This window comes from Dufourea novaeangliae, unplaced genomic scaffold (genome assembly GCF_001272555.1).
Source record: "Dufourea novaeangliae isolate 0120121106 unplaced genomic scaffold, ASM127255v1 scaffold8, whole genome shotgun sequence".
Lineage (NCBI taxonomy): Eukaryota > Metazoa > Arthropoda > Insecta > Hymenoptera > Halictidae > Dufourea > Dufourea novaeangliae.
Window position 1 is genome coordinate 6,402,301 of NW_015373923.1, and position 13,559 is coordinate 6,415,859.

General features: G+C 39.6%; 1 protein-coding gene across 1 annotated transcript in view; it reads right to left on the minus strand.

Moving 5' to 3' along the window:
• The window catches only part of LOC107194754 (protein grainyhead), a 48,081-nt gene extending 38,198 nt beyond the window's left edge, over positions 1 to 9,883 (minus strand). The window contains exon 1 of the mRNA XM_015584443.1: positions 9,663 to 9,883. Coding sequence (XP_015439929.1) covers positions 9,663 to 9,868 — 206 coding nt within the window. The 5' untranslated portion in view covers positions 9,869 to 9,883. The remainder of the gene's footprint in view (positions 1 to 9,662) is intronic.
• Positions 9,884 to 13,559: the final 3,676 nt, after the last annotated feature.

Below are 13,559 nucleotides of genomic sequence, written 5' to 3' on the forward strand. Positions count from 1 at the left end.
CCATGGCGAGCGTTAAACGACTTGACTTAACAGCCTCTCTTTTTCGAAATTATTTGACTGTTTCGCTGCTCGTCGTCCAGGCGAGATTTCGTCGCCGCTGACAAAACTTTTCGCGGCTTAATGGGACCATTCTACCACTGGGGTAATAATAATTTTTGGTCGTTAACGGTAACACGATTCTCGACCAACCTGTACGGGTTTCGTCAGTGGAATAATGCTACGAGGTCTGAACTACTTCATTACACGTCAACTGTATTTATTTTTTAACTTATTACAAAACTCATTTTTAAAGCAAAATGTAAAGGAAGTGGTCTACATATATATGTGCTGCTATTTTTAGTTTAGGATATATTGTCGAATTTGTTGAAGTTTTCTAAAATGTCATCTAAATGTCACACTTCAATGTATTTAAAACATGTCTGCTTTATGATATGGAGTCAAAATAGGTCTCGTTTGTTTTTGAGAAGTAGTTTCACACTATTCCTGTTATTATGAAGCACCTAATATGACTATACTTTTAACGGCCCTTAACTTAATATTATTTAATTAAGAATTTCATTAGTTATCATGTACAGGAATATTTTTTAATTATTTAATTTATCAACCACACAATAAATATGGCTAAATTTCATATGCTATTTGGGGTTGTATATGAAATTAGTTAATTCTGTTTCTTTAAAATTCTAATAATCATAAAAAAAGATTCGATTATTATTCTTATTAGTCCAAATTTTACATATAATAAACGGTCTGTCGATGTTCCTAGTTCACCCTTTGCACCCCGTCAGGCACTAAGCCCATATTTAGACCCTAAACAGTTCGTATTTGGATTACCTTCCTCTACTGAATTTACTCTGACCACAATAAAATTTGTTAATTACACTTCTTCTATTCGTTTGGAATCTTCTAATTTTCAGAATGAAACGAATTATCATCCCGTGAGTAGTCATTTTTTATCCTTATGGTAACTGCGTTCAGTGTTATTCACTGCGAAAGAACATTAGTGGATGTACAAATTTCATGAATATCGGTATTTTCCTAGTAATTTCAATGGAAATCTCGGTGTCGATAATATTAACTCCCATAAAACTCTGCCTGCGAACACTCACGACGGCTGTACACCTTCTATTCACGCGAGAGCCATAGATTCTATGGGGTACGAGACGTATGGTTTACTGCTGTGTGTATACGGGACTGCGCAATCACACGATCGTCGTTAGTAACATACCATGATACTTTATAAACATTGACGGGATCTAAGGGGACCCATAGAATCCTTGTATTTATCGTGATCCCTTGGTTTCCGGAAGACGCTACGCGATCGACGAGCAATTACGTGTCTCCGATAACACGTAACTCTCGTTTCCTTGGACGATCGAATACAAGCACCAAGAATGTAGATGCGGAATTTCGAGGTAAATTTGATAAATTATGCTGAATGCATGTTGAAAATTTGCGTTGTAAATCGTTCTTTGAAAATCGATTCCAACATCAGAATAAATAAATTCCTTCCTATGAGTAATTGCTTACTGTATATTATTTTTCTGTAACTGTTTCTATTTTTAATAACCATATAAGAACGAAATAAATAATAAATAGCAATAAGAAAAGAACGTTTCAATAAAGTTTAATACCATTTATGTGTTTATAACTGCGGAATTTTATGTACGTAAATTCACAATTTTAGATCGTAGTACCAAAAAATTAAAATAGTGTAGGAATAATACCTAAATAATACTAAACTTTATTAAAGTTCTTATTTTATTGTTTTCTCCACGTTATGGGATGCTATAAATGCATAAAATCCGCAGTCTAGTTATTATGAACATGGTAAAGAATTTACTACAGAATTCAAAATTCTGTTTTATTTTAATTTTTACATATCTAAAATTTTGATTTTCCATAAACTTCCACAGTCTAATTATATCGGTTAATTTACTTTGTGCCTCACACTGATTGGCTTCTGAACCCTCTATATATCACTTATAATTTTAAAATAACGATCTAAAGGTCTATGCGTTAAAGGGTTAAACTAAACAACCCTTCTAGACCTAATGTCTCTCATGTTATAAAGCATCTTACATCACGAATCCTCCACAACAATTTACCGTGACAATGAGTAGCGTGCAGAATATTCCCGTGAAGACTTAATAAAACAGAAAGTACAATATTCCATGATCCACCGTTTCACCTACCTCACCTATATAATACGTTCAGAAAATTATCTGCCACGAGACTTCGCGCGCCCTAACGTTAATTTAATCATCATCATCCACATCCTCTATTCCCCCACGTTAATACTCTCTGTCTCTACCTCCCAGGTCGCGAGTTTGTGTTGTCCAACGCGAAATTCCAAGCGTCTTCGTGGCCTTCGTGTGGTTTACGAGTAGACAATTTAGAGACGCCTGCAGACGGAACACGGGCGACGTCCAAAGGGGTCCGTCGGAGATATTATACAGGGTGTTTTATTTAAGTGTCACCTCCCGAACAATTTTTTTAATTGCGAAAACGCCAAAAATATTTTACACGTAATTTGAATGGTATTAAATTATTTGAAAAAAAAAAACAATGCCTGCAGGATGCTGACCACTTAATACCATTCAAAGTACACTTACCTTCCAGTTTATACGGTACTTTCTTTACAGTACTTTGTTTTTTTACGGTTTTCAAAATTATGGATTTACAAAACTCAAAACTTATGCTACGCACATATGTGTATAGCCATTTCTTTAGTACCGTTCGTTTGTTAACACTGGCATAAAGGGAATTCCCCCCTTTTCCGTATTAATTAGCGCAGTAAATCTTTAGCAACAGAAATATGCATATCATTGTGCTTTTTGAATTATATATAACCTTATATAATTGTTATTTCATAAATGGTATTTTTTGTTTCTCATTTGTATTTTATTTTTACTTTAGGTTGAAATAAATGAATTAAATTGAATAACTGACTAAATTATGCGCATTTTGTTTTTCTTTCAATTTACACAGGTTTTTCATACAAAAAGCCAATCTTGATTTACAAAGATATTCGGGGGAACCAATCTGCCGTGTAAATCGGGGGATAGGTGTGCCTATAAAGTATCTTTTGCGTTTTCACAATTAAAAAAGATATTCGTGCGGTAACACTTAACTGAGACACCCTGTAGACTTGGTTCAGGACGTGCAGGTTATCGCTTACTAACAGTCTGCGAAGAATATACGCCTTGGTTCAGGAATACTACAAGGTCTCGGTTAGGTATATTACCGTTGCTGGTGTGTTAAGACGTTAGAGGTCTACCAGCGTAGTTCCCGCGTGGATAGACGATAATATAAACGCCAGACCGTTAAAATCGTACGTCATCGCGATCCTCGCGAGGACGCGACAGGGAGAAAAAGGCTGGACAGGATTCTTGCCTGCTACCGTCGAAAAAAATTGTCCTGTCGGAGGATTCTCTTGTTGGAGGATTTTCTTGTCGGAGGATTGTTCTTGGTACCAGGACAGACAGTTCGTTGAACCGAAAAGGACGACCATTTCCTTGCAATTTTTAATCCAGAGAGTCACGATCTTGATCGTTGAATCCCTGAATCTCGAAAGTTCGACGATCGGATACAGTAAGAATTGGGACCTGTTCAGGTGTGTCAGAATGCAACTTGATAAATCTTGATTCCTGACAAGATGTACCTACGGGGTGTAGTCATTAGTGGGAACAATTTTTTGGGATTGTTTAACCTGATGGTCGAGGTTCTGGTTTTTTTTTTCCTAGGAGAGATTCATGAGCTTTCAAGCTTGCTTCTTAGCGTGTATTAATTCTTGAAGGAAGTGGAAGATAAGAGGCGATGTTCAGGTTCTGTTGGATTTATCGGCAGAGATGGATTCGATCGATCAAACTTAATGTTTTTTTTCTTTCATTGCGTTGATGTTTCCATAGGCTTTCTAGATTCTGCTGCATTCCTGAAGCGGATGATAAGCCGTACAGACTTGCATGCAGCTTGGAGCATCGTTCTTGACGACGCGACGTGACTGAAGTTTAAGGAAATCCTTCTTGTACGTTTGTACCAGCTTTCGAATGCTTGGAAACGTTGAGAAAGAATTTTCGAGTATTTAAACATTATCTAGATCCTTCAGGGAGAAGGTCCCTCTTTCCCACAATTCACAAAATGATTCTTCCTGAATCATTTCTGGCACAAGTTCCATTTGATCGTTCAACTCGATTGCAATTCAATATCCATCGAACAGAAGTTTAAGAAAATTTTCTCTCCACATTCATACTACTGTTAAAATGCGTGGAAAGAGTAAAAAAGAATAGTATCTTCATATATTTAAAAATTACGTAGATTTTTCCACCAAAAAGGCTACTTCTCCTTCAAATCACAAACCGTATACTCCGAACCATTTTCGGGACACACTCCACAATTTGTCCAAACACAGTTCAATATCCATCGAACTGAAATTTAAGAAAATCTTCCTTCCACATTCATACTAGCATTGAATCACTCGAAAATATTGAAAAGGTACAGTACCTCTAAATAATTAAAAATTAGATCTCTCAACAAAAAGGCCCCTCTTCCCTCAATTCCCAAACAGTTTCCCCGTCGAATAATTTTCCTGACAAAACTCCACTTGATCGCAATGCTGATTCGATATCCACCGAAACCAATCGTCCCCCGACAGGAATCCTCTGGAAGTCACCGAAGGGGAAACAAAACGAAAAATCCCCCCTCCATCGTTCTCTCATAAAAAAAGTCCCGAGTCTCACGGCGCGTCGATCATCGCGATCCCCACGGACGGTCCGCGCGACACAATGAAATTGGATTAAGCTCGTGCCCCGCCGGCGTACCTTGGTCCCGTCTCCTCGAGGAGTTTTAACGATCCGTCGGCGTACAAATTGTCGCGATCTTATCGAATCGGCCGCGGGAGCCAGATCTCTTTCTTTCTTTAAAAAGAGACAGGGACGGTGAATCTTCAGAGAGAAGAGGCTGGGACGAGACCAGATAGCGGATCGGATAAAGCGGGAGTAAAGGGGGAGGGGATCCAAGAGGGCATCAGAAGAGTGTACAGAGAGTGTAATACCGAGGAGAAGTAGATGCGAGGGAAGATTAGAGGCGGCGGCAGATCTCCCCACGGCGAGATCTGATGCCACACTGTTACCTCCTTAGAAAGAGAGAGAGAATCCGATCTCAGGTCTCGTTGCATTCGGCCCCATCTCTATCCCCCTGGTAACGGGGGTTGGTACGTTAAAGGATTCTCAACAGTAAATTACAAAATATGCTAAGCGGCCGATATAAATCAAAAGTGGGACCAAGGGTGGACCGAACGGGGGGAACCAGTGGGGTATAGTAAAACGAATTTCTTACCCCGTCGCGTACGGATTCTTCGTATCCACGAGGAGTCACGGATCCAGAAGATCTTTTCTCTTTTGGGCACGGTATACCTACGCACGGCTCCTGGAGTTTGCAAACCGAGCAAATGGACCGGAAGACGCGTAGCACGATATAAATAGCTGCAGCGTGTTTTTTTTCTTTTTCTTTTCGTTCGACCTCTAATAGACGGCCTACGGTTATGGAATTCGGATTAGCCCAGAGGAGTGTCGAAGATTTTGGGACGGTGATTTACGGCGAGGCAGTTTGGTTTAATTGGGTGTTTTGACGTGAATTGGGCGGTTTTTAGAGTTAATTTGCGATTTAATTTCTTGCAGGTTTGGATTACTGAAAAATAAATTGCACGTTTAGTTTTTTGTTTTGTGTTTTTTTGTTGGTTGTGTACGACAGTTAGTGGTGATATTGGCGGGATTCGGAAACTGCAACAAGTTACGGCAATTTCGTCATTATAATCTAGAACGTGTTTCTATTAACTTCATTATTGTCATTCACTAACGTATTTAATTCTAAGATTCTGTGGTAAGTTTGCAGACTTTTATTATATACTGAACTGCTAGCTTCTTTGTATAAAATGTCCTCAATAAGCATATACTAAAGTATTTAGGCAGAAGCAATGTGAAAGATATGCTTAATACATTCTTCATAATACAGTTATTTTAACCTATAATTCTAATCTTGCTTATTTAACCCCACAGATTTCTATATTCTATATTAGACTGCTAACTTGTATAAAATGTCTTTACAAGGTTAGAATAACTGTATTATGAAGAATGTATTAACGATATCTACCACAAAATAATTTAGTAGAACGTTTTCCAAACTGTGTTCCGTAAAAAAATCATTTTCAATATTTGTTTTTTTTCTTTACGCATAAATTTGCTCGTTTACTTGTTATCAATTGTTTCAGGATTTATAAAGTGTTCCGTCGTATGAAAAGTTTAGGAAACGCTGCTTCAGTGCATACTTTTTGAGGACATTTTATATAAACCAAATTGTGGGAGTTAGCAGTCAAGTATATAACATAGAAGTCTATAGTTAAGTTAGTACATGAAAAATGAGTAAATAAGAAAAATACTCCAAGATAACATAAAAAGGAAAATCTTGTAATGCCGACAATAATAATTTCTAAAACACAAATATATACTTTCAACTAAATACTGTTAACTTACTCTCATATCTGCACTTTTACTATCATCTAATCCAAAGAAACGATAATTCTGATTCAAAATACTTAATAAATATTTTTCCACCAAGCGTTATTGGCCATTTGTTAAAATTGACTGAAACTTTTTTTCTCCAAAAGAGCTATTGCCCGTTTACGAACGTTAAATAAATAAATAAGTCTGACCACACTGCCGGGGAGGTCGTCACGGGGCCGGATTTCCGTGGCGTGGGGCCCGAAACTTCTGTACCGCGATAATTCGTACGAGATAAAGGCGTGCGGGCCAGTCAGCGTTTGAATTCGGCCGCCGGAAGCCTGAAAGATCGATGCGCGATCGAGATAGGATCGCCGCGGTTGACTGATGCCTCGCGAGAAGGATCGATCGGGAGTTGGTTCTGCACTGGCCACTGTTTGCTCGACGTTCAGAGAAATCGTAATTACGCGCTGGGAGACAGTGAAAAATGCTGTTTCGATCGGGGAACGGGAGATTAACCGTTTCGGCTGGAGGGAGCCCTCCAGCGAAGAAATGTCGGTCGACGATGCGTTTCTGAGATGGCATGATAACTTCAACTGGTGATAATTGCAAAATTTTTTTTTTCTTAGTATCCTTGGGTAATTGAAATGGCGTCTGTATGAGAAATCACCGAAGGTTAGGGAGTTATTTGCTTCTTGACGATGGAACAACCGGAGCCGTCTAAATGACGGATTTCAAAGTTCCTTTTTTTTTTTACTATTATCGAAATATTACAGGTGTTTTTGTTGAAACTTACGTTGATTTTTAGTTTATTGTACATTTTATATTACACAAAAAATGGCCTGGCTCTAACGATTAATTTTTATGTTTTGCGTAAGTTCAGCTTGAATGTGATTTCACGTGTAAAAGGTATATAGAGGCATAAGAAGGTCATAAAATTACGTTTTGAAAGAGTACCTGTATTTTATTTTGTAACATAAGTGAAGTTTTACTGTGATATGTAGATTTGTACTTAACCGGTGAGTGGGGCATATTTTACGTGGGACTTCCTGTACTATACTCTGCTGTGTATTATATATGTATATCTATATATTATGCAGTTTAGTTTAATATACTTTCAACGCTGGTAGCTTTAGTGTCAAGAAACAGAAGCTGATTTTCATATTTTGTATAAAGAATCGAAATGTACTGTTGCAGCAATCGTTTAGATTATCTAGGTGTAATATATCCTCCTAATTTGTAATATTTCTTTAAATGAGTATGTTTGTTGTAATTGAAATTGAAATGGTTATTGAAATGATTCTTGATACATATATGAATCAATTAGAAGCTGATTTGTATATTTTGATAAAGAATCGAAACATTAATTCAGCAATCGCTAAAATTACGTAATGAAAATTGAGTAATGATCGTTGCTATATGACGAATGGTAAATGATTGTTGCTATATGACAAATTTCCAAAGCTTGGAGAATTATTTGCTCGAATATTATTCCAACTCTTTATTAGCTTTCAATTTACGACAGATTTTATTTTACGGTATATTATATTATCTTGTCTTATATACTCTCTATATTACTGTATTATATAATTCAATTTACTATACATTCAATGCTGGTAATTCTAGCGAGAATAAACCACTGCGATAAATCTGTTTCCCGTGAAAATCTGTCGTTGCCCATTAGTACATACACCCGACTCAAACGTGGAAAAGGAAAGACACAAGTAGGTACATACTTATCTGCGACAGTTCGCCGTACGAAGAAGGCAACATCGTCGTCGGTTTACATATCTACGGGGACAGAGAGAATCGATGCCCGTGTGTCACGGTGATTTTTCCACGTAGCAAACGGGCGGCGTCGCGGATAAATTATGCTACCTGGCGAGCACTCAATTATGCGCGCGCGCGGGACTATTAATCGAGATACGAGGAAACACGGTGGATGTTAATAAAGCGTCGTGGCCGCGCTGAAAGTGTTTTCAGCGACGTTTACACGGCCGGCTATCCCGACGATCTACGCTAATCGATTCCCCTCGATGCACAACCAGTCATCGGCCACGGTTATCTTTATGAACCCGCGAACTTTCTGGTCCCTCCCCCACTCCCTACCCCCTGTCGTCCATGGTCAAATCAAATCTTTATCGATTCGTAAAAATTCGCATTAAGTAGCCTGCGCGCACTCGTGAGTATTTATGAGCGTTCGAACGATCATTGGTTGCGAAAGGAATATTCGGGAGACGGATAAGTGGCGCACGCTGGCAATTTCGTTTAATACGGGAGACGATTGCCGATTAGGGAGATTTTCGTGCGATATTATTTGCGTAAGAGTATCGGTCGAGGTTTCCCAGAGTGGATGTACTACAGGATAAAAACCATTTGTTAAATTAAATCGCAAGAAATTCTAAGATAAAATTTAAACATTCTAGATTATATTTTTACGGTTCAAAATTAACATTGAAAGTTCCACCATGCTTAAAAAAAATTCTCGAAAAAGGGGACAAAATTTTGTAAAATTTGTTCAGGATACCTGAAATTATTATTACACAGCGCTAACAGTACAATTTTCAACGATGCCTCAACTATATTTCATTTCAAACTCAAATTCTCGGTCAATCTGGTCCTGTGTGACAACCACAATGTCAACCCCACGGGTACATTTACCGACTGAGAATCGTCATGCACTTGTTTTACCAAAATGCAAGATGACGGAGTCTAACTCCTCATTCTCGTTAAAACAATATTTACCCCTTGCCTTACGATTTTTTTTTACGACTTTACTCTCAAAACTTACTTTACCGTTAATAATTTCCCAGACAGAAAAACAATTTTACTCTTAGAGCAAGTGTAACATTAACCCTAAATCATAAATATTAAAACCAATGAAACAGAATTTCACTTCGACTCAAAGAAAATGAATAGTATACATGTTTATTAAATCCAGTTTGAAATCGTCATCACGTGTCTGACTCGATGTTATAAGGCAAGGTGTTAACATGCACATTCTTCTTCATTTCAGACTAGCTAGTATAGGTTATAAACAAAAAAATGAAATCTGTTCCATATAAGCATAATTTTTTTTCAAATAAATCGGCACCCAAAGGGTTGAACGAAGAATTCGACGCCATACTTACGTAGAATAGAATTTTAATTTGCGAATACACTCACGTGGACCATAGTTCGTGCGTGGGCGGCAGTTTGACATCGGCCGTGGTCTTCTCCGGCAGTTTATAGTACTCGTAGACGTACGAAGCGGCCGGATCGTCTCCGTGTGTCGTCACCGCCGAGACTTGGTGCTGTTGTTGTAGATTCAGCATCGCCGCGGTCGCTACCGAGAGCGGATGCTCGCAGTAGGTCCGCCAGTCGCCCTCCATACCCTGCACCTGCACCTGCACGGCAGCAACCCTCTTGTGTACCTCCGGGTCGGCGCCCTCGGCGCCTGTTTGCAGGGACTGGGCCGCCTGCGCCGCCGCCTCTTCCGGCCCCAATTCTTCCTCCTCCTCTGTGTCACGCTGCCCGGCAACGTAGCCGCCCGATTGCTGCTGTTGCTGCTGCGAGGTGTCGTCGCTGACCACGCCGCTGTTCGCCTCCTCCTCGCCGCGGCTTCGTCGTCTGAAATGACAAACCACGTTCCATTGTTAGACTATTGTGCCTTTTGTCAGCAGTAGGGAAGAATTGTTCGGATCAGTTGTACCGTGAATTTTTGAGGAATATGAAGGTTTGTTCTACGCTCTAAAATGTACTTTTAGACAGTGGTCGATTTAGGAGAGAATTATTTCTTGGGTTTAAGAAGAATATTCATTGGGTTTTTTGGTCTTTAAATGAGCTGTTGCCCCTCCCCCCCCCCATGGGCCAAAGCGAGTGTACATTTTGAATTTTTTTTTAAATTTCAGTGTCAGAGCACTCGATCAGTGCACAAGTTCCTACATTTAATTCATCGTGATCCCTTGGGTCTTTTATAGCACAAGCGAAATTCTGCGATTAAATATCTCTGAAACGAAGGGATTGTTATTAAAAACACCTTCTAACATTCAACTTTACGAGCTATTGGATCATGTAGTTGAAATCTTGGGAAATGTCCCTGAATTTTTGTAAATTTTCTAATAGCCTAAAAGATGAGAAAAATAGGTCTGGACCTAAAAGACTCAGGGGGTGACGGATGCAGAGAAAATAACGGGGGTTACAAATGGTTAAAATAAATGTCCTTAATAATATTTGTGGAGTTGATAACATTACTGAACGAACGGTTCAAACTGTTGGAATGATGCACACACATCTGTCGCTGTTTTGCTTCGACAGTAACATACCTTGCAAAATGTAAATTTTACAAGGAAATCATTTAAAAAATTCCACTCGACAAATATATAAATACTGATCTCATTATTTATTTAAATTCATATTGCCTCTGCAAATATTCAGATTAGGTAAAAAATTATTACCTATACCTAAGCAGTTTATTTACGCAACAAAAGTAAAAAATTATTCTTTTTAGTTGTGCCATTATCAAAGCCAAGTAACGATACATTCTATTACTCAAAGAAGATCATACTAAGGTAGTTACGCTGGAAATCCGACTTAGAACCAATCGATGAATCAAAGATCAAGCAGAAATTCCCTTCCCGTTAGAAAATCCCCACGTCATGGCCGACGAAACGTGCATCACATTGCCTCTAAGCTTCTACCAGCCGTTTCCCTACGTCCGCGAGCAGTTGACAGAGTGGACAGTAGCTAACAAATGCAGCCAATCCACGTGAACAACCGGCAACTGGCGACGTCGATTTCCCAGAAGAAGTCCCCGCCGTCTCGTGTAATGAATTCGCCGTGGAATAACTGTTTAGAAATGGCCGTCCCTCGATAAATTACAGAGGGGACACCGCGAATTTATCAATTAACGATAATCGTTGCGGCTGCGCGCGTGGATCCCACTGATGATTCCTCAATTTAGCAATGACCACCGTGACGGAGGGTCCCCGCTCACGCCACACACGCTAGCTGAAGCTCGATAATTTATTGTCCGTCGCGAACTCTACGCGATATCTAATCGCCTTCTCGAACTCCCGTAGATATACTGTCTTTCCCCGCCATACTTGGGGCCAACCACCTGGATACTTTGTTACCAGTCATCAGTTTCCGGGGACCACTGCGTCTTCCGGCTGTTTCAACGACGATCCACGATTATACGTGGTTCGAAATTGCTTACGGTGGCTCACGCAAATTTTTAATAATTATAAATTTAGTTGAAACAGAACATTCTTAGAAGCTTCAACTTTCGATTGCTAGCAAAAAATCTTTAGCCCACTTTTAGGTTTCATTAAGTTTACTTTAATAATATTATTGTAATGTTTATATTAATCTTTGTACATCGTTTTGATTTTCTAATATTATACGTTTTACGTGTTCACGTTAAATTCAGTGGCGTTTAATGTGTTCAAATCGATTTATATTTATTTTACAATTACATTCAATCGTTCGAACAACTCGAGAAACAACGATTTCTTTCAAAAAGGTGCTATCTGTATTTTAAACAAACAAAGTTAAACGGTCTTTAATTTTGTTTCCATCTAGAATGTCGATACGGCCCACGGTGGGATGCCTTGCAACGCTGCAAAAGATACGCTACGAAAAGAAGGATCGAGAAAGACGGCGTGTGAGAAGGACAGGGTATGTATATAAGCAATACATATGTACAAGCACGAAGATTAATTATTATAAACCCCTGCCTTTTGCCTACAGTCATCAATTTATACTCCTCTTCTCGCCAGCATCCCAATTCCCAATCCCAATCCCGTTGAGTCGCGCACGGAATAAAGGCTCATCCTCTCTAATTTATGCATGTCGAATCAATCTCCCTCTTTCCCCTTTCATCGTCCCTCTCGCTTGTACGTTACACACACGAGACTTTTCTCTGTCTTTCTCGTTTTGGTGCAGTCGGTTCCATCGTCGACTTTGGTCCCTCCATGGTCGCGGTTCGACACGCGGTCCTGTCTTCTTGTTGCTCTCATGTCTCCCCGGTTGCACCTGGGCAACAACCGTCAGCCCCTACGGTGGAGCGACCGGCAGCCATCCCCGATAATGAGGGGCCGCGTTATCCTGTGCAAATATTTTCCTCGACGGGTGTTTGCACAGCCACGGGGCCCACGTCCTGTAGAACGGGAGCGAATCATCGTCCCGTAGGATCGAACCGTTCTGCGCGTATAAACGCGAGATCCGCGAGGAACGAGATTATAATCAGTTCATTCGTGATCATCAAGGTGGAGAGAGAGCTGCGAGCCAGGGGATGGGCAAACATGGACCGCACGGATGGGATCGAAAACCCTTTTTCTCGCGGCGGGCTTTGACGGTAGACTGGGCTCGATGGTTTCTTGCATTAATCGAGCGTTTTCTTACGTTCGATGACAGCTGACGATCTATATTTTGGATTTTCTAAAAATTTAGAGGCTCTATGGGAGGGAAAGGCAATGAAGGTGGTTTCTTGTATTGATTGGGTGATTTCTTACGTTTGATGGTAGCTGACGATTTTTATTTGGATTTTTCTAGAATATTAGAGGCTCTATGACAGGGAAAGGCAATAGAGGTGGTTTCTTACAGCAGTTGGGGCATTTCTTGACAATCTTTACTCAGAATTTTTTTCCAAAATCAGAGGCTTATGGGAGGCAAATGCAATAAAGCTGTGTTTTCTTGCATTTACTGGGCGATTTCTTAGGTTGGATGCAACTGACGATCTTTATTTGAGATTTCCTAAGACAGATGCATATGGGAGGGAAAGGCAATAGAAGTGGTTTCTGGCAACAATTGGGTATTTCTTAGGTTGCATGCAACTGACAATCTTTATTTGGGATTTTCTGAAAAAACAAAAGTCTATGGGAGGAAAGCAATAGAGGTGGTTTCTTCTATTAATTGAGTGATTTCTTACGTTGGATGCAACTGACATTCCTTATATAGATTTTTCTCAAAAACAAAGTACCTACTCGAGGCTGTAAGAATTCTGGTCGACAGTTTCGCAACTACCCTGTGATTTTCCTTTTTCACGGTTCCAGAGGATATCCTCATTCCGAATAATCCTCA